This window comes from Eptesicus fuscus, chromosome 21, assembly GCF_027574615.1.
Source record: "Eptesicus fuscus isolate TK198812 chromosome 21, DD_ASM_mEF_20220401, whole genome shotgun sequence".
Classification (NCBI taxonomy): domain Eukaryota; kingdom Metazoa; phylum Chordata; class Mammalia; order Chiroptera; family Vespertilionidae; genus Eptesicus; species Eptesicus fuscus.
In genome coordinates this window covers 41,311,730-41,332,334 of record NC_072493.1, presented here as the reverse complement: position 1 = coordinate 41,332,334, position 20,605 = coordinate 41,311,730, and the positions used below count along the sequence as shown (strand labels likewise).

Here is a 20,605-nt window from a genome sequence, read left to right as displayed (position 1 = left end):
GAGTTTCAGGCGGAGTTGACGTGTGAAGGAGCGCGGGAGGATCTCAGGCAGTTTCTGGCGACGCCCCCCGCCCCGCCCACGGCGGGCTCCGCCCCCACTCAGGCCCCGCCCCCTGGGTACGGTCCCGGGAGGGCGCTGGGCCAAGCGGAGCCCGCGGGTGGGTCCCCGCCCGCGCCAGCCTCGCCCTGGTCTGAACTATTAAGCGTAGCAGCTTCCGCCCAGCGCGCTGAGAGCCACGCGGCGCGCGGGGAGAGCTGCCGTGGGCTGGCAGCGGTTGTCTTCAGGGGTCCCGGGCCGCCGCCTTCCGCGCCCAGCGGCCTGGACCGCCCCCTCCCGGATCCAAGAACCGGAGCTCCGTTTACCGCCCCCCGTCCCCGCCAGACCCAGGCGCCCGAGTCCTCCTCTTCCAGGACCAGGTACTCCAGGTCCCCGCCTCCCGGATCCAGGCGTCCGGTACCTGCGCCACCAGGACCTCGGCCGCGTCATCCCTCCCGAGCCAAGGACCCCAGTCCTGGAGAAACTCCTGGATCCCCACTCCCGCGGACACAACCTCCGAGCAGCGAAGCCCCCGCGCCAGCCTCGGGACCTCAGACACTCCATCTGCCAAGAACCTGGAACTTCGGCGCCGTGAACACACGCCGGGGACCCTGCACTCCGGCCCCCAGCTGCTACCCAGCTCAGTTCGAAGGACCGTGGGTGTCCTAGGCGGGAGCCCCAAGCCCTCGCAGTTTCCAGGCTCTTAAGAAACCCCGGGGTGTCCATTATGGTGGCCGATCCGCCTAAGGGAGACCCCGCCTGGCCGGCCGCGAAGCCCCCCGCGAACGGTGCCCCAGCGCTGGTGCCCAAAGGGGACCCCGGCGCGGCAGGAGGCGGCCGCTGTTCCCGGGGCCGGGCGCGCCGCTGCCTTCGCGCCAACCTGCTGGTGCTGCTGACCGTGGCGTCCGTGGTGGCGGGCGTGGCGCTGGGGCTGGGGGTGTCCTCGGCCGGCGGCTCGGCGGCGCTGGGCCCCGCGCATCAGGCGGCCTTCGCCTTCCCGGGTGAGCTGCTGCTTCGCCTGCTGCGGATGATCATCTTGCCGCTGGTGGTGTGCAGCCTGATCGGCGGCGCCGCCAGCCTGGACCCGAGCGCGCTGGGGCGCCTGGGCGCCTGGGCGCTGCTCTTTTTCCTGGTCACCACGCTCATAGCGTCCGCTCTCGGCGTGGGCATCGCGCTGGCTCTGCAGCCCGGCGTCTCCGACAGCGCCTACACCGCCGCCGGCAACGCCTCGCTCCCGGGCACCGTCTCCAAGGACGCGGCCCCCAGCAAGGAGGTGCTGGATTCCTTCTTGGATCTTGTGAGGTCAGAACCGGCCGCCGGAGGAGGGGAGCGGGGAAGAGGGTGCTTCAGCCACGTGGCGGAGGCGGGGCGGGGGGGGGGGGGGGGCGGATGGTGTTAGGGATGGTGGGAATGGATTCAGAGCCCGGACACCTCCAGGGCCTCAGGAAACTGGGGCGGGGGGGGGGGGGGGGGGAGCTCTGGGAGAGGAGAGACTCCTGGGGAAGGAGGCTTCTAAATGTGGGGGGACTGGAGACATAAGGGGGGACCCAGCCTAAGGGTGCTTCCAGAGAAAAGGGAAAGTAATGCTTGGGGGACACAGGGGCTCTCCTATCAGGGGAGGGGATCCTGAGGATTTCCAAGGGGAATTTTGGTGGCCAAGGGCCCCAGGATGGGGCTTCCGGATGAAGGTGTGAGTCCAGGGTCTGGATACATCCCAGGGACCCCCACCAGGCCCTCTTCCTAGTCCCAGGGCTTCCCAGGCCAGGTGCCACCCAGACGGCCAGGCTCTTTTCTCAGCCTCCCTTCCCACCCGGATCAGCTGGGCCCTGGTGGCTTCCCTGGCATATGTTCCTGGTAAGCCCTGCCGCCTCCACCACTTCCCATTCCACCCCTCCTCTGTTCGTGAAGGGAGCCAGTTGCAAAGGGGCAGATTCCTTTCCTTCTGGCCTCTGCTTCCCGAGCCCCGCCCTCCCTTACCCCCAGGAATGGTTCTCCCTCCTTTTAATGAGGAGAGACGGCTGGATCCGCATGGCCTTGCCTTGGGGTCCTGCTGACTCAGTGTCTCCAGGTCGATGGGGGACTTCCTGGAAGTGGTGGAGGTAAATGATGAGTCACGGAACTGGGTTCCCCCAGCCTCTTGGGGCCTCTGCGCCGCCTGAGATGGGAAACTCACCCAGAAGTTGCAGTGGGTGGCACCTCCTGGCTAGGGGAGATTAGCCGCTGGGCTGGCCAGGTGCACACCCACCCGAAGGCTGTTTATGCTTATGGGCCTCCCCATGTGCCCAAAACAGATGTAAGTCTGTGTCTGTTTTGGCCAGCCACTCCCAGACTCAGCTGAAACATCTTGAGCCACACAGCTGGGCACAGACACACTGAAACTCGGCCCTGGCTGTGATGTCGCACCCCGACAAATGGGCTTGCACCCACTATCACACACGCATATCCTGTGGCCGCGGGAACACAGATGCACATTCCTAACGCACACAGCCATCTCTTGTCTCCCTCTGTCCCCACCTCTTCCCAACGCCCAGAGCCTCTGAGTCGCGGGCCAGTCCCCAGGGCCAGCCTGCCCTTTTCTCGGTTCCTGGAGGAAGTGGCTGATGCAAGAAGTCCCGGGTATTAAGTTTGCTACTTGAGGTCCAAGGTGGCCCTGCTCCAGCCTGCCTGGGGAAGCCAGCATTTCTGACCCTCATCGGAAATCCTTTGGGGCTAGGATGACAGCCTACTGGGGCCCTAAGAGACCAGCTCAAACTCCCTTGCCCGGTAAAGGTGCAGGCCAAGTTCAGCCCTGCCTGACCGAACCCAGCTGAGGCACAGAGGGTGGGGGGCATACATTTGGGTGCAAAGGGCCTGCAAGGTTCTACCCACCTCAAGAGGCCAACCCAGCCCTTCAGATACCCCCCCCCATTTCCCTCCTGTGGTATTTAATAACCCCCCCCCTCCATGTCTATCTTTACAGAAATCTCTTTCCTTCTAACCTGGTGTCCGCAACCTTCCGCTCAGTGAGTCTTGGGGCCGGGTATATGGGGGTAGGGGAATCCCCAGGACGGAGGGGGTGGGCAGGGAGGAAGACAGCCAGTCGCAGCCCCTTGGTGCTTGATTTTGGGTGGCACCTGCCCGCATATTTAGAGGCACTATTTCAGGGTTCTGGGGTGACCTCTGAAACCCACCCACACCCCTCAGCCACAAAGGGGGATGCGGGTTCCCGGCCCCCGCGGGGTTCTAATTCTAGCTGTGTGAGGCTGGGCAAGTGCCTTTGCTTCTCTGAACCTCGGTTCCTGCCTCTAGAAAGGGGGGCATGAGCAGTCTTATCCCAGTGGGGCTGCTGGTGGGGTGGGATGCGATGATGTGTGAAGTGACGCCTGGGCAGGCTTTGAGCCTTGTAGGAGCCAGTACAGGGTCGGGGGGCGGGGGTGGGGGGAGGAGGAGGCTGGATGACTGTTTACACTGACTCTCCCCAATCTCCTTGCAGTACTCTACCTACTATAAAATGGAAAATGGAACCTATGTGAAGGTGAGAGCAGGAGAAGGGTGGGGGGCCCTAGCCTCTGTTTACCCCCCCCCCCCCCGGTCTTCTAACATTTGGTGTGTAATTTGGTTTTAAACTCTGTGCAGCCTCTCTCCAACTTCTGTCCCTCTGCCTTTCTGGAGTCTCCCTGTTGTCCCCTCTTCTCCTCCCCCACTACCCACTGTGGTCCAGGCTCTTGTTTCCCGCCCGCCCCCCCCCCCCCCCAATCCTGGCCTCCTCCCAGATCTGCCCCGGGCCTGGCAGCCGAAGTGGTCTTTTCCAAATACAAACCTGTCCCTGCCTCTCTCCTGCTCAAAGCCCCATCACGCTCCCGGGTGTCCTCAGAAGAAAGCCCAGGCTCCTTGCCACAGGTCCTAGGACACTTTGAGGTCAGACCCCTGCCCCGTCGCCCTCCCAGTCTCATCTCGTGATTCTGCCCAACTCATGCCACTCCAGACACAATGGGTTTCTTCCTGCTTTTTGAATGCCCAAGTTGCTCTCATTTCTAGGCCGTTGTAAATTATTTCATCTCTCTAGAGTCTAGAACGTTCTACCACCCCCTCTTGACCTGGTTCACCCTTCCTGTTCACCAGGTCTCACTCAGCCCCTTCCTCCAGGAAGCCCTACCTGATTACCCACACCCCTGAGCTGGCACCAACCCCTACCCCCTCAGTTCCCACACTCCCCAGGGTTCTCCAATTTCAACCCTGCTCACTCTGGGTGATCCCTGGTCGTGGGTCTATTTCCCCTGGACCTGGACCCTGAGATTTGGTAGGAAGGGACCTAGGACAGGCCCTCAGTGAGCTTGCAAGTTGACTGAGCATTCCCCTCCCGTCTCCATCTGTTCCTTGCCCACAGGCGGAGGGTGAGGTGGAGGGTATGAACATCCTGGGCCTGGTGGTGTTTGCCATCGCCTTTGGCGTGTGCCTGCGGAAGCTGGGGCCTGAGGGGGAGCTGCTCATCCGCTTCTTCAACTCCTTCAACGATGCCACCATGGTGCTGGTCTCCTGGATCATGTGGTAGGTGGTGGGAGAGGGGGCTTGGGGTGTAGGATGGGGCGACCTGTGCCCTTCTTAGAGCCAGAAGGCCTGGATTCAAATCCAGCATTTTCCCTACCTGGAAAATGGGGCTGAGCGGACCAGGCACAAAAAAGTTAATACGCACACACACACACACAAAGTTAATACGTGTACAGTGCTTGGGACAGTGCCGGACCTATGGCAGGCTTGCAGAAAACAACGTTAGCTAATATTTATCCAGTTACTTGACTTGTATAATTTCTTGGCACAGCCCACTGGCCAGAACATGGGCATTTGGCCAAACCCAGGTGCACAGGTTGCTGGGAAATGGTGCCTTCTCTTACTAAAGAGGAAAAGGGTTTGGGACACAACTAGTAATAGCCATCAAGCAGTCCCGGAGGCAATCTTCGGAGGCCTCTTGGCTGGGAGGCATAAGCACCCCGGGATCTTGACCCCAGGAGAGGGTGCTAAAGTTCATCGATGAATTATTAAAAAGCATTCAGCTCATTTCACCTGGCATCTCCTTTCGTCCTCCCAGCATTCTTACGAGGTTGCGAGCATTATCGTTCCTGCTTTACGGACCTATTAAATTTTGTTCATTCAATGGTAGCTGCAAGAGACTCGAGGCAGGGGCTCCCTGGTGGGGAAGATTCAGTCACACTCAGGGGCTCAGCACATGGCACATGCTTCATGCCTTGGAGCTGTTGTTAAGACTTGAGCCGTGGTCTTTTCATTTTTCATGATGTGGTGAGAGATCACATTGGTTTAAGTCATGCGAGCTGCTATAACGAACCCAGAAATCGTCAATGACTCAGGCCTGGTGCCTGCTTCTCTCTCGGTCATGTGTTAAGCCCAAATGTGGTTGGTGACTCGACTCACAAGCGGCGAGGGAAGCACCCAGGCTGCTTGTATCTCCCGGCGACGCTATCTTCAAGGGGAGAGGGCACGAGGAGGGCAGGGGAGGTGCCGGGTTCCCACACGCACTGCTCCGGGCGCCTCCTGACTCCGAGGGGGGCGGTGGCCAGGCTGCGTGGGGCACAGCGCCTGGCCCCGAGTGGGCACGTGCTCAGAGTCTTTCTCTGTCTCCTGGGTGTCAGGTACGCCCCCGTGGGCATCTTGTTCCTGGTGGCCAGCAAGATCGCCGAGAGGGAGGACGTGGGGGAGCTCTTCACCAGCGTGGGCAAATACATCCTGTGCTGCCTGCTGGGCCACGCCATCCACGGGCTGCTGGTGCTGCCCCTCATCTACTTCCTCTTCACCCGGAAGAACCCCTACCGCTTCCTGTGGGGCATCACCGCGCCGCTGGTCACCGCCTTCGGGACCGCCTCCAGGTGTGACCTTGGGGCGGTTTGGAGTCGAGGGCCCTGGAGCAGGCAGGCATCGCGTGTCTGAAGGCCCCTGAACTTCTGTGTCGGGGGACATGGGGTCTGGGCACAGGGGCTGGACTTTCCCAAGTTTCTCCTAAGGTCCCGGATCCCAGCCCCCCTAAAACTAGGAAACAGCTGCCTTAGAGATGTCCTCCTCCCTTCCTGAGAGCCCTTCCTTCCCGCCAAGGCCTGGCCCCGGGGGACAAGTGCTCTACTCCGGATCCAACCTCGGGGAGCTCTTCCCACATTCTCAGCGGAGCCTGTCCCTCAGAAGGGGCCATCCCTGCGGTGGCACCCCCAAGAGAATTAGTAGTTCTTAGCTGAGGTCCATTCTCGGTGGAGATAGCAGGTGTGAGTCAGTGAGCTCTGAGCCATTGTGGAATTCAGGTACGAGTTTTTATGTGTACTTTGAGGAGCAGCGTGCCCAGGACGCCCACATGTTGGAATAGCTTCAGTCTACACCAGTGGTCGGTAAACTGCGGCTCGCGAGCCACATGGGACTCTTTGGCCCCTTGAGTGTGGCTCTTCCACAAAATACCACGGCCTGGGCGAGTCTATTTTGAAGACGTGGCGTTAGAAGGAGTTTAAGTTTAAAAAATTTGGCTGTCAAAAGAAATTGGCTCTCAATAAATGGTGTTGGGAAAATTGGACAGATACATGCAAAAAAATGAAGCTTGATCACCAACTTACGCCATACACAAAAATAAACTCAAAATGGATACAGGACTTAAACATAAGACAGGAAACCATAAAAATACTAGAGGAATCCACAGGCAGCAAAATCTCAGACATATGCCAAAAGAACTTCTTCACTGACACTGCCCCTAGGGCAATGGAAGCTAAAGAGAAAATTAACAAATGGGACTACATCAAAATAAAAAGCTTTTTCTCAGCAAAAGAAACCATCAACAAAACAACAAGAAGGCCTACTGCATGGAAGAACATATTTGCAAATGGCATCACTGATAAAGGTTTAATCTCCAACATCTACAGGCAGCTTATATAACTTAATAACAGGAAGATAAATGATCCAATAAAAAAATGGGCAACAGACCTAAATAGAAGCTTTTCAAAAGAAGACAGAAGGAAGGCCAAGGGACACATGAAAACATGCTCAACGTCACTAATTATCCGAGAGATGCAAATCAAAACAACAATGCGGTACCATCTCACACCTGTCAGAATGGCTATCATCAACAAATCAACAAACGACAAGTGTTGGCGAGGATGCGGAGAAAAAGGAACCCTCGTGCACTGCTGGTGGGAATGCAGACTGGTGCAGCCACTGTGGAGAACAGTATGGAGTTTCCTCAAAAAACTGAAAATGGAACTCCCATTTGACCCAGTAATCCCACTCCTGGGAATATATCCGAAGAAACTAGAAACACCAATCAGAAAGGATATATGCACCCCTATGTTCATAGCAGCACAATTCACCATAGCTAAGATTTGGAAACAGCCTAGGTGCCCGTCAGCAGATGAGTGGATCAGAAAACTGTGGTACATCTACCCAATGGAATACTATGCTGCCATAAAAAAGAAGGAATTCTCATCATTTGCAGCAACCTGGATGGAATTGGAGAACATTATGTTAAGTGAAATAAGCCAGTCAATGAAAGAAAAATACCACATGATCTCACTCATTTATGGATAATAAAGAACATTATAAACTTGAACAAAAAGATAGATACAGAGACAGTAAAGCATCAAACAGACTGTCAAATTACAGGGGGAAAGTTAGGGAGAGGTGGGGGAGATAAGAGATCAATCAAAGGACTTGTATGCATGCATATAAGCATAACCAACGGATGCAAAACTCTGGGGGGTGAGGGCATATATGGGAGTGGGGTGGGGAGTGGCAATGGTAAGATATGTACACATATAATACCTTAATAAATAATTTGAAAAAAAGAAAAAGAAAAAAAAAAGAAAGAAAAAAGAAATAGGCTCTGTTGACTAATGAGTTTGCCGACCACTGGTCTACACGATCCCTAGTACCTTCTGGCCCTGGGAAGCGAAGGGCACCCATTGCTGGAAAGGCTGTGGGTGGAGGCGGGGAAAGGGTGGAGGTAGTGGGTGGGTGTGCCCAGGTTGGTGGGCGGGGCTTGGGCCAGGGGGCGTGGCGATGTGGGCGTGGCTGACCGGTGGGTGGGGCCAGGCCTCGGTGGCCTGGGTGCGCCAACCCAGGTCTGCGGGGTCCCTCGCAGCTCCGCCACGTTACCGCTGATGATGAAGTGCGTGGAGGAGAAGAATGGCGTCTCCAAGCATATCTGCCGCTTCATCCTGCCCATCGGCGCCACGGTCAACATGGACGGAGCCGCGCTCTTCCAGTGCGTGGCCGCGGTGTACATTGCCCAGTTCAACCAGCAGCCCCTGGACTTCGTGAAGATCATCACCATCTTGTGAGTGTGGGTTGGCCAGCCGACCCCTCCCCCGAGAGCGGACGCGGGCTGGCGGAGCAGGGCCCCTCCCTGACCTCCCCTCTGCTCCCCCAGGGTCACCGCCACAGCATCCAGCGTGGGCGCCGCGGGCATCCCTGCTGGAGGTGTCCTCACCCTGGCCATCATCCTGGAGGCAATCAATCTGCCGGTTGACATCTCCTTGATCCTGGCTGTGGACTGGCTAGTGTGAGTGTGGGTTTGGGGGTTCAGGGCGGGGGGGGGTGTTCAGAGGTACTTCCGGGAAAGGGAGTGAGGAAGAGGGTCATTGAGAGCCTCTGGGCAGAAGAGGAGAGGAAGGCAGGAGTTCCAGAGGCGAGGGGATGGGACCTTGGGAAGGAAGGGGTCTTGGGGCTTGTCAGAAGAACCCTAGCCCCAGCTGGTTTGGCTCAGTGGATAGAGCGGCTGCCTGCGGACTGAAGGGTCCCAGGTTCGATTCCAGTCAAGGGCACATGCCCAGGTTGCAGGCTCGATCCCAGCAGGGGGCGTGCAGGAGGCAGCTGATCAATGATTCCTTCTCATCACTGATGTTTCTCCCTCTCCCTTCCTCTCTGAAATCAATAAAAACATACTTCAAAAAAAGAAGAAGAAAAACCCTAGAAAGGTAGCGTGTGTAATAGAGTGGACCCGTAGGTCAGGCTGCTTGTGTTCAAATCCCAGCGCCACCATGGCTAGCTAGTATGACCTTGGGCGAGTATATTTACTCTCTGTCTCAGTTTCTCCATCTGTAAAATGGAGAGAATAGTCCCTCCTTGAGATTAGATGACTTAAATGCCACTTACTTACAAGAGCCCCTAGTAAGTTGTAAAGGCTGCATACGTAATTGTTAGCTGTCGGTATGAAGCTACTAAGAGCATAAAAGATTGGACACGCTTTGGTTTCAAGTTAAATAGAGAAGGACCATATGTCTTAGCAATATCACTCCTAGGTTTACACCCAAGATAATTGAAAACATATCCACAAAAACTTGTACACCAATGTTCATAGTATATTATTCTATTAATCACTATTCATAATAGTGAACAGGTAGAAACAACCCAACTGTCCATCAGCTGATGAATAGAGACAAAATGTCACCCATCCATCCAATGAGTGACTATAGAACGAAGCACTGAGACATCCACGGTACCTCATGGGTGGCCCCGAGAGCATTATGCTGAGCGAGAGAAGCCACACTCAAAGGACCATATGGCCTATGACTCCATTTCTATGAAATGTCCAGAATAGGCAAATCTATGTAAAGTAGATTAGTGGCTGCCTAGGGCTGGGGCATAGCTGCTTAATGGGTGTGGGGAGTTATTTTTGGAGTGGTAAAAATACTCTGGAATTAAATAGTGGTGATGGTTGCACAATTCTGAATATACTAAAAACCACTGGGCTGTACACTTTTTTTTACTGATTGATTAAGATATCCCCACCCTTCCCCCCCCCCCACTTTAAAAAATATATATATATTTTTATTGATTTCAGAGAGGAAGGGAGAGGGAGAGAGAGAAACATCAATGATGAGAAAGAATTACTGATTGGTTGCCTCCTGCATGCCCCTTACTGGGGATTGAACCCACAACCTGGGCATGTGCCCTTGACCGAAATCGAACCTGGGACCCTTCAGTCTGCAGGCCGACGCTCTCTACTGAGCCAAATCAGCCAGGACTGGGCTGTACACTTTTATTTTTTTTATTTTTTAATATATTTTATTGATTTTTTACAGAGAGGAAGAGAGAGGGATAGAGAGTTAGAAACATCGATGAGAGAGAAACACCGATCAGCTGCCTTTTGCACACCCCCTACTGGGGATGTGCCCGCAACCAAGGCACATGCCCTTGACCGGAATCGAACCTGGGACCCCTGAGTCCGCAGGCAGACGCTCTATTCACTGAGCCAAACCGGTTTCGGCTGGGCTGTACACTTTTAATGGGTGATTTTATGGTGTGTGAATTGTAGCTCCATTTTCTAAAATGTCACATACACCGAGTGGCCAGATTATTATGATCTCTGAACGCATAATAATCTGGCCACTCAGTGTGTGTGTGTGTGTGTGTGTGTGTGTGTGTGTGTGTGGCCAGATTATTATGATCTCTGAACGCATAATAATCTGGCCACTCTGTGTGTGTGTGTGTGTGTGTGTGTGTGTGTGTGTGTGTGTATGAGGCCTGGTGCATGAATTCGTGCATGGGTGGGGTCCGGCCAGCCTGGCCAGGGGGAGGGGACATGGGCAGTTGGCCGGCCTGCCTGCTGGTTGAACTGGTCGAGGGGACAATTTGCATATTAGCCTTTTATTATATAGGATATACACTGAGTGGCCAGATTATTATGCGTTCAGAGATCATAATAACCTGGCCACTCAGTGTACACACAGTCACATACACAGAAAGCATAGAGAGGAAAGAAAAGATCCTTAGGAGTCTAAGGAGGAGAAAGGCCTGAAGGAGAACGCAGTGTTTCAGGGGGAAGAGGAGAGGTGGAGGTGGAGGGTCTTCTGAGTCCCCAAGAAAAGGAGGGGTGACTTTGAGGTTCCAGAAGGAACAAATCTTGTTTTAGTGGAAGAAGGATCAATAGGGTCCGGAGAGGATAGAGGAGGAGACCTTTGGGGTTCAAAGGCAGAGGAAATATGATGGGACACTTAGGCATTCCAGAGGCAAGGGGGTGGGGGCTTTGAGGCTCTCGGAGGAGGGATAATTGGCATCCTGAGGGGATGGAGGGAGGGATGCCCTGGGCCCAGGGCTATAGAATAGGGTTCTGTGTGGGACTGTGTGATGGAGACTTCATGATTCCCGGGAGAGAGGGGGGGTGAGGGGGGAGAGCTGGGCCTTGACCCCACCCCTCCCATTCATGTCCCCGTCACTCCTCCCCTTTCAGGGACCGGTCCTGTACCGTCCTCAACGTGGAAGGTGATGCCTTTGGGGCGGGACTCCTCCAACATTACGTGGACCGGACAAAGTCTGCGAGCTCAGAGCCCCAGTTGGTCGAGGTGAAGACTTGTGTGGCTCCGACGCCCGTCCCCATTGAGGAGGGGAACCCCCTCCTCAAAAGCTACCCAAGACCTGCTGCGGATGCTGACAACTTGGAGAAGGAGTCGGTCATGTAAGCCCAGGAGGGACCTTCCCTGCGGATGGGGCACTTTGGACATTCAAATCACGAGAGATGGATAAAGGGACAAACCGGGGCTCTGGCCGGCCCTGCCCATACACTCCAGGGAGCCAGGGGCCCAGCCTCCCTCCCCAACCCCAGATCTGTGAGGCTTTGCTGCTAGGATGTATGTGTATGTGGGTGTGAATGTCTCCCCAAACCTCCCTGATCTCAACTCCTGCCCCCGCCCAAGGTTACGAAACAGCAAACGGAGAAGTGGCGTCCTCCACGCTCATCCTGGGAGTCTGCCTGGCCTCCCCATCTCAGGGCAGGGCACAGGGCACAGGGCACAGGTCGCCACGTGGAATTGTGGCCTCTTTGATGGGATGTTCCCACATGTGCTGGCTCCTTTGCTGGTTATTGTGGTGGGTGTGGGTGTGGGTGTGTGTGGGTGCTGTGACTCCACGGTACGTTCCACCCGGTCCCGGGAACTCTGGGTAACTCTGGGTAGGGGGAGACTGAGGACAAACACTGCTGTCACTGCAGAGGACATTTTTTAGCAATAACATTGCCAAGCCCTAGCCAGTTCGGCTCAGTGGTTAGAGCGTCGGCCCATGGACTGGAGGGTCGCGGGTTCGATTCCGGTCAAGGGCACATACCTCAGTCGCGTTCAGGAGGCAACCAATAGATGTTTCTCCCTGTCTCTCCCTCTCCCTTCCACTCTCTAAAAATCAATGGAAAATATATCCTTGGGTGAGGATTAACAAAACAAAAAAAAAGTTGTCGAGTATATATAATCAGATATTTTTAATAATTTGACTAGAGCCCTAACCGGTTTGGCTCAGTGGATAGAGCGTCAGCCTGCGGACTGAAGGGTCCCAGGTTCGATTCCGGTCAAGGGCATGTACCTTGGTTGCAGGCACATCCCCAGGAGGGGGGTGTGCAGGAGGCAGCTGATCGATGTTTCTCTCTCATCGATGTTTCAAACTCTATTCCTCTCCCTTCCTCTCTGTAGAAAATCAATAAATATATTATTTTTAAAAAAGAATTTGACTAGAAGGACTAGCCACACAGGAATGAAAAACAGGGTAAGTTGGACTTCATGGAAATGTCTGTCCGTCAACACCATGGGCAGCTACCAGGAGATGCCATGCACACCTCCCGGGATGGCAACAAACACGCACTGCGTCCTGCCGGGCGTGTGGCACAATGGGCAGAGCCCATGCGTTCTGGGTGGCAATGCAGAACGGCGCAGTCACTTTGGAAAGTGGCTAGGCAGTCTTTTCTTTATTTTTGGAGAGGGAGAGAGACATCAATTTGTTCCACTTATTTATGCATTCATTGGTAGATTCTTTTAAAAAAATATATTTTTATTGATTTCAGAGAGAAAGGGAGAGGGAGAGAGAGACAGAAACATCAATGATGAGAATCATTGCTTGGCTGCCTCCTGCCCGCCCCACACTGGGGATGGAGCCTGCAACCTGTGCATATGCCCTTGACCGCAATCGAACCTGGGACCCTTTAGTCCGCAGGCCAATGCTCTATCCACTGAGCCAAACTGGCTGGGGCCATTGGTTGATGCTTTTTTTTTTTTTTTTAATATCTTTATTGATTTCAGAGAGGAAGGGAGAGGGAAAGAGAGATAGAAACATCAATGATGAGAGAGAATCATTGATTGGCTGCCTCCTGCTGGGGATCAAGCCTGCAACCCAGGCATGTGCCCTTGGCCAGAATCAAACCTGGGACCCTTCAGTCCTCAGGCCGATGCTCTATCCACTGAGCCAAACCAGCCAGGGCCATTGGTTGATTCTTTTTATATATATATATATATATATATATATATATTATTGATTTTTACAGGGAGGAAGGGAGAGGGATAGAGAGCTAGAAACGTCGATGAGAGAGAAACATCGACCAGCTGCCTCCTGCACACCCCCTACTGGGGATGTGCCCGCAACCAAGGTATATGCCCTTGACCGGAATCGAACCTGGGACCCTTCAGTCCGCAGGCCGACGCTCTATCCACTGAGCCAAACCGGTTTCGGCCATTGGTTGATTCTTTTTTTTTTTTTTTTTCATTGGTTGATTCTTATTTGTACCCTGACCAGGGGATCAAACCCACAGCCTTGGTCTATTGGGACAACCCTCTCACCAACTGAGCTACTTGGCCAGGGCGGCTCAGGCAATCTTATCAAAATAAAACACACACTTACCATACAGCTCAGGAGCCCCACTGCTGGGAATTTACCCAAGAGAAATGAAAACTACTGCTCACACAAAAAACCAGGGCACACATGTTTCTAGCTGCTGTCTTTATAATTGCCAAAATTCAGAAGGAAGTCGCTTGGATCAACTGGTACAATTATCATTATGCGATTGAAGGCTGCTACTTGGCAAAAAAAGCAAGTACTGGTACACAGTTGACGCTTGAACAACACGGGTTTGAATTGCGAAGGTCCACTTATACATAGATTTAAAAAAAACAAACACCTGTATTGTTTTGATCTGTTGGGAGTCTGGATGCAGAGGGCTGACTGTATGCATTGACCTGTGTCATATATACAGGGGACTTGGGTGTCCGTGGATTTCCGTATCCAGGGGGGTCCTGGAACCATTCCTCTGTGGATACTGAGGGACAACTTAAGTTCTGGGAAAATCAAGTTTGACTTATAGGGGGTGGGGCCCCTCATACCTCTGTTGTTCAAGGTCAACTGTACTCAACTTGGTTGCATCTCACAGATAATATGTGGAGTGAAAGAAGCCCGAAACGGTACATACTCTATGGTTCATTTACATGAAGGCCTAGGACAGGATAGAGAAACAGCAGTCAGGGGTGGTCTTTCGAGTGCTGGTGGACGGGGAGAGGGCGCGAGGGGACCTTCTGTGGTACAGCCAGTGAGACATGTCTTGATACGGGTGATGCTTACACAGATGGGGACGTTGGGAAAAGTTAGTGAACCTGTACACGTAAGCTGTGTGCATTTTGTCCTATGTAGATTATCTTCCAGTTAGAAATGTTGTGCATCTCATTGGAAGAAATTCACCTGTCGCTGTGATCACTTACATAAGAAGGTCGGGTATCCCTTGATATCCGAACTCTCACTGCAGATCGTCCCAATAATGATTTGCTCTTTAACCCCAAATTTGTTATTTAAATAAAAAACCTGCTGTGCAACTATTAGCCCATTGTACGCCACAAGCATCTGTAGACGCAAGCGGCCGACCTTCCCCACATGCCATGCGCCTCCATAAAAAATATTTTCTCTAAGTGGCAGCCCTGACCAACTTTTAAATCATATTTTTCGGGAGAATTTTCAGCTGAGAATTGTGAGTAATATATTTATTTTTATAATATTCATTGCAGATTGATTTTTTTAAATTAAATTCAAAATATCATGGTGCGTGGGTATGGTTTTTGTTTTGTTTGTTTGTTTTAAATATATTTATTGATTTCAGAGAGAAAGGGAGAGGGAGAGAAACATCAACGATGAGAGAATCATTGATTGGCTGCCTCCTGCACGCCCCCCACTGGGGATCAAGACATAGGCATGTGCCCTTGACCAGAATCAAGCCCGGGACCCTTCAGTCCGCAGGCCAACACTCTATCCACTGAGCCAAATCGGCTAGGGCAGTGGTCGGCAAACTCATTAGTCAACAGAGCCAAATATCAACAGTACAATGATTGAAATTTCTTTTGAGAGCCAAATTTTTTAAACTTAAACTTCTTCCAACGCCACTTCTTCAAAATAGACTCGCCCAGGCCGTGGTATTTTGTGAAAGAGCCACACTCAAGGGGCCGAAGAGCCGCATGTGGCTCGCGAGCCGCAGTTTGCCGACCACTGGGCTAGGGCATGGTTTCCGTTTTGGACGCGTGGCAGTTAACTGGCGAGTCCTGTCTGAGTCCCGGATGTGGACGACACCGGCTGCTGCTCACCTGTTCCGACAGGATCCTGTCTGTGTTACCGGAGCGTTACACATTCTGATGGTATCTCCGGGTCCCTGTGCAGCCTTCTGCCGGGCCCGGAGGCAGCACCGTCCCGGTGCAATCTCTGGCATCCGGATTATCTTTAGCATCTTTTTCCCCCCATTTACTCGTGACTATTGCAGTGTGGTAATTTAACTCATATCTGATTCTGTGCAAACTTGTAGATTGCATACAAACAGGGCCAATTTAAAGAGTTTATTAAGTGTCGAGTAGTTAAGTAGTTGGTGTGTTTTTTTTAATGCTTGGTGGGTTGTTACAGAAATATTTAAGAGTGTTTTAACAGTATTTGGGGAAATTGGTGGTGGAGTTTTTGGAGGAAGCTGGAGAGTGAGTGCATTATTTCCCCCGCTTAAAATTGTTGTTTATCCTCAAATTTTCTATTTAATGTTTTTTGGAGGATGGGTTAAGTTTACATTATGTGGGATGCCTGTTTAAAGAGGTACATACCTACGTATGCAATATATCGCATATACTATCTACATACACAATATGTGTGTGTACAAAGGATGTGTAACGGCCAAGTTCCAGCAAACTACTTTAGCCACCTTTTTCCTGTTCCGTTTTTAAAATGAGCTGAGTACATGCCACTAGTTTGCCTAAAACGATAATCTAAGGTCACATAGAAAGACTGAAACCATCTCAAGCCTCTTGGGTGTAGACAGGGGCTTAGGCGGCTCCCAGGCTTGGTCCCCGCTAGCATGTCCGCTCAGGCCTGGTCCCTGCTGTCTGCCCAGAGCACAGCACAGGACCTGGCGCGTAGTGGGCACTCCGTCAGTCTGCAGGATGAATGAGCTGGGCCCCAGCTACAGAGCTGCCTGGCTGCCAGAGGCTGGTTCGGATCCCTCGTCTGCTGCCCGCCAGCTATGGGACCTTGGGCAATCAGGGCTGCGTTTCCCTCTGGTGACAATGGCTGTTAGGCCACACCCCAAGGTGAAGGTTGCATAAGAGAAGAAAAAGCACCTTGAGGCCACTCCCCAGGCCAGACTCACCTCCCTCTCCCTTTTTCCATTGCCCAATCCTCTGTTATTATTGGGACAGCCCTCTTTAAAAAAAAGAAAAGAAAAAGATTATAGAGAGCCCAGCTGGTGTGGCTCAGTGGTTGAGCGTCGACCTATGAACCAGGAGGTCATGGTTCAATTCCCGGTCAAGGCACATGCCCGGGTTGCGGGCTCGATCCCCAGTGTGGGGAGTACAGGAGGCAGCTGATGGATGATTCTCTCTCATTGTTGATGTTTCTTATCTCTTCCTCTCACTTCCTCTCTGAAATCAATAAAAAAATATATTTAAAAAATTATTTTAGAGAAATATCGATTTGTTGTCCTACGTATTCATGCATTCATTGGTTGATTCTTGCATGTGCCCTGACCAGGGATCAGTCCCACAACCTTGGCATATCGGCACCACACTCTAACCAACTGAGCCACCTGGCCAGGAATGGGGCAGCCCTCTTGCTCCGTCCAAGGAGGCTGGCTTTGGAGGGAGGGCTCAGGCTGGCCCTGGATAGAGCTTGGGCCTGGGCTCCAGACGCAGAGTGGCATTCTGGGGGTCAGGCAGCACAGGGAAATGACCCAGCTAGATCTCTCCTGGCAACGGATCAATGCTTCCAGGCCTGTTGGCCTCTCCCCCCCCCCCCCCCCCACCTTTTTGTGGGTCAACCTTGTTGAGGTATAAGTTACACACAATAAACGGCATCCATTCGAGCAGACAATCGGATGAGGTTTGACAGATGTATACACGGGTGAAAATCCACCACCACCACCAAGATACATCACGTCCCCATGTCCCCACCACCCCAAACCTCCCCGTGCCCCTTTGCAGTCTTGCCCGCCTCCGCCCCCAGGCCCAGGCCACCACTGATCTGGGTCACTGAGGATTAGAGTTTCACAGTGCACTCAGCATGTGGCTTTTTGCATCTGGCTTCTTTTACTTAGCATAATGCTTTTGAGATTTAGTTGTTTTTGCACGGGATCAGCGGTTCACCCTTTTTATTTTCATGGCTGAGGAGTATGCCCGTGTCTAGATGGTGTGCTGTCTGTTAATGGACATGGGGTGGCTTCCAGCTGGGGGCTATTGTGTATAAAGGTGCATTGGATCACAGGTCTCTGCACGCCATCCACCTTTCAGAGCACAGATTTTGTAATGCCCAGGGCAATGCACACAATAGTGACAACGTGGTAAAAGCACTGTCCCCTCCAACAGCATCTGGGACGCAGACCCCTTCCCTCCTCCCGTGCCCAGTGTGAATCCCTTGGCTGCTGGGTCAGGGGGAGGTCCAGGAGGCGCCAGGGAGAGCCAGGAGGGTAACAATAGGGGACGCGTGGCAGTGGCCATCTGCCAGCGGATTAATAATCCATAGTGGAATGTTTTCGTGTTTAAACCACCGGCCTGGCCACAACAGTGCATGTGCTGGCTTGAATGTCAGCTCTGGGCAAGTCCTCTTGGCTCTCCTGGAATTAAAGTTCATAGATCATATAACCAACCCACCTGCACACGATTTTAAAAACAATCTCATATGGCCCCAAGTGTAAGTGAAAGGAGAAATGGGGGGGGGGGTAATGGGGGAATAAGGACACATATGTAATACCTTAATCAATAAAGAAATTTAAAAAATAAAAGGAGAAATAAAAGGGCAGAAATGTATAATATGCATTTCCATTGGGAATGCACATCCCCAGAGCTCAAGGAGGTAGCCAGGTGTTTACACCTGCAGCGAAGGCAGCTCCCAACACGGCTGGATCACGTGGTCTTGGTGTCTAATTGCCAAGAGCCGTGCGAATGTGATTTTCCTGAACTTGTTGACAATCTTTGGCCAAGCTTTGAACAAAACACGATCTAAGCTTCCCTCGTTTTACGTGGATCTGCACTTCCTGGAAAATCCAGAACCTGTTAACACCTTACAAAAAGCACTTTTGAGTTTGCAGGAAGAGACAGGTTCTGGGCTCAGAGAATTATTAACCAGGCTTTACAAGTAAGGCCAATATTTACTTAGCATGCGCTAGTATGATGTGCTGGTTAAAATATTGAAATACTTCTGGCTGATTAATGGCAAGAGAGCAATCGAGAAAGCAGTAAAATGCAATAATGACAAGTTGTAATAGCAATTCATTAGTTCAAGTTCATTGTTGTGATGGGTTTTCTACCATATAATTAGTTAGTTGGTAATAAAGATAATATTGACGAGACAAAATTATCAGACTGTATTATAAGGGCTAGAAAAGTTTTAAATGTAACTGCTGTTCTGGAACAGTGAAAACACCAAAACACTGTGGTTGATACAAGAGAAATTTTTATCTATTGAAATCTTAAGTCACCTAATGATTTGCAATTTTATGGGAAGTTGCTAGAAGCATTTGATGTGATTCCCTTATCAAATCACAGCTAAGGCAAGATTATATATAATATGTGTGTGTGTGTGTATAATGTTGTTTGATGAGTATACATATATTTAGCGGTGTCAATCAAGAAATCACACCAATATTTTCTAAATGAAATAAAATTAATTAAGTTAAAAATGAGTTGAGCTTCAACTTATGTTCTTTGCACATAACTTAAAGAAATATGAATCTATAGATAGATCATTTTGATGATTATTCTGAGAATTAAAAAATAATACTTAAAAATTTGATGCACGCTCTGACTGGGTAGCTTAGTTGGTTAGAATGTTGTCCCGATACGCCAAGCTTGCGGGTTCGATCCCTGGTCAGGGCACATACAGGAATCAACCAATGAATGCATAAATAAGTGGAACAACAAATTGATGTTTCTCTCCTCCCCCTTCACCTCTCCCTCTAAAAATAAAAAAATAAAAAAAATCAATCAATAAAAAAATAAATACATAAAAACAAAAAATTGATGCATATATTGATTTATATATTAATTTATATTACCATACTAGTTGCTAAATATTTTGAACATCACCTGCACTTCATGAATGTCCAAGGAGACATTTGAGGACAGTATGTGAGCTCTGGCCGGGCAGCTCAGCTGGTTAAAGTGACATCCCAATACACCAAGGTTTCCGGTTTGATACCCGGTCAGGGCACGTACAAGAATCAACCAGTGAATGCATAAATAAATGGAACAACAAATTGATATTTCTTTCTCTCTCCCTTCTTCGCTCTAAAATCAATAAACACACATTTGAAAACGGTATGTGACAAGGGACATTGCTTCATGGTGTGCAGGTGCCCTGCATGTGAGACATCCTCCACCCCTGGGCTATGTCTTCCAAGGGCCAAGAGCACTGCCCAACCACAAGTAACCGCCAAATCACCACCATGTTTCCAGAATGCTCCATGGATGGGAACCCAACTGTCTCTCCGTGAGCTACTTGTATGTTGAGAGGCTAAAGGCAGAGGCTGCGTTCTAAGAAGCCAGGCGTTGACATCTGAGCCTTAGGAGACTGGGCCAAATTGGCATTTGTCTTTTCTTGCCGGTGTGTGAAGCCTCCTTCCATAAGGGCTTCGCTCCCCTGATCTACAGGGTCAGGGGGCAGTGACTTGCCTGAGGTCACAGAGACAGTAGTTGGCCACACCAGGATCCAAACCCAGCCCTGACTCCTGACCCTTTTACCCATCAACTGCCTCACTGCACCCCTGTGGGGCGAGCATGCTCATCACCCCCATTCCCCAGGTGCCAAGCAGAGGTACCGAGAGGCGGGAGGAAGCCGCAGCGCTGGGGTTTGAACCCAGGGCTCTCCCACTTCGGAGTCTGTGGTTTCAAAAGCCAGGTGCACACACCCAGAAGGTGTGCGGACCAAGTGGTTGGGATGAAACAATTCAACAAAACTCCTCTACTGATTTTGAAAATGAAATAATTTAAGCCTTATTACTAATATACAGAATGATAGTAGTACCTGGATATCATTGATAAATGCACATGCCAGGTCGCATGCCCAAACAGCATTTACTCTTAGATGCATGACCACAAAAGGAAGGCCGCCGTCGCTGTCCCTGCTACGTGACAAGAGGGCCTCTCGGGTACCAGTAGTCGAGCGGGGCACACGGGCCCCTTCAGTGTGGGCTCCAGGCTGACAGCCTGGGTTCGAGGTCCCACTCTGCCACCTGCCAAGCTGTCTGGCCTTTGCCAAGTGGCTTCACCATTCTGGCCTCAGTGTCCTCCTCTGTCAGGAGGAAATCATAGCAGCTCTCGCTTGGGAGGGCTGAGGAGAGGGACGAATCAGC

At 51.8% G+C, this 20,605-nt stretch overlaps 1 protein-coding gene across 2 annotated transcripts; it reads left to right on the top strand.

Annotated features, from left to right (window-relative positions):
- The first annotated feature begins 220 nt into the window (after positions 1–220).
- SLC1A5 (solute carrier family 1 member 5) lies at positions 221–19,572 on the top strand. Of its 2 annotated transcripts, XM_028129663.2 has the most exons (9): positions 221–1,338; positions 2,996–3,038; positions 3,509–3,550; positions 4,403–4,563; positions 5,661–5,894; positions 8,138–8,332; positions 8,426–8,557; positions 11,228–11,452; positions 19,318–19,572. In XM_028129663.2, the coding sequence occupies exons 1-9, from the start codon at positions 764–766 to the stop codon at positions 19,322–19,324; spliced, it is 1,614 nt and encodes a 537-aa protein (XP_027985464.2). In that variant the 5' UTR covers positions 221–763; the 3' UTR covers positions 19,325–19,572. The 2 variants fall into 2 exon arrangements, with proteins under 2 accessions (XP_027985464.2, XP_054566271.1); XM_054710296.1 differs by lacking the exons at positions 2,996–3,038; positions 3,509–3,550 and having other exon boundaries at positions 1,283–1,338.
- Positions 19,573–20,605: the final 1,033 nt, after the last annotated feature.

Bases quoted from the DNA above. Each gene is read 5' to 3' on its own strand.
- SLC1A5 (XM_028129663.2), top strand. From the start codon at position 764: ATGGTGGCCGATCCGCCTAAGGGAGACCCCGCCTGGCCGGCCGCGAAG. The intron at 1,339-2,995 runs GTCAGAACCGGC...CTATCTTTACAG, and splicing joins TCCTTCTTGGATCTTGTGAG to AAATCTCTTTCCTTCTAACC. The intron at 5,895-8,137 runs GTGTGACCTTGG...GGTCCCTCGCAG, and splicing joins GCCTTCGGGACCGCCTCCAG to CTCCGCCACGTTACCGCTGA.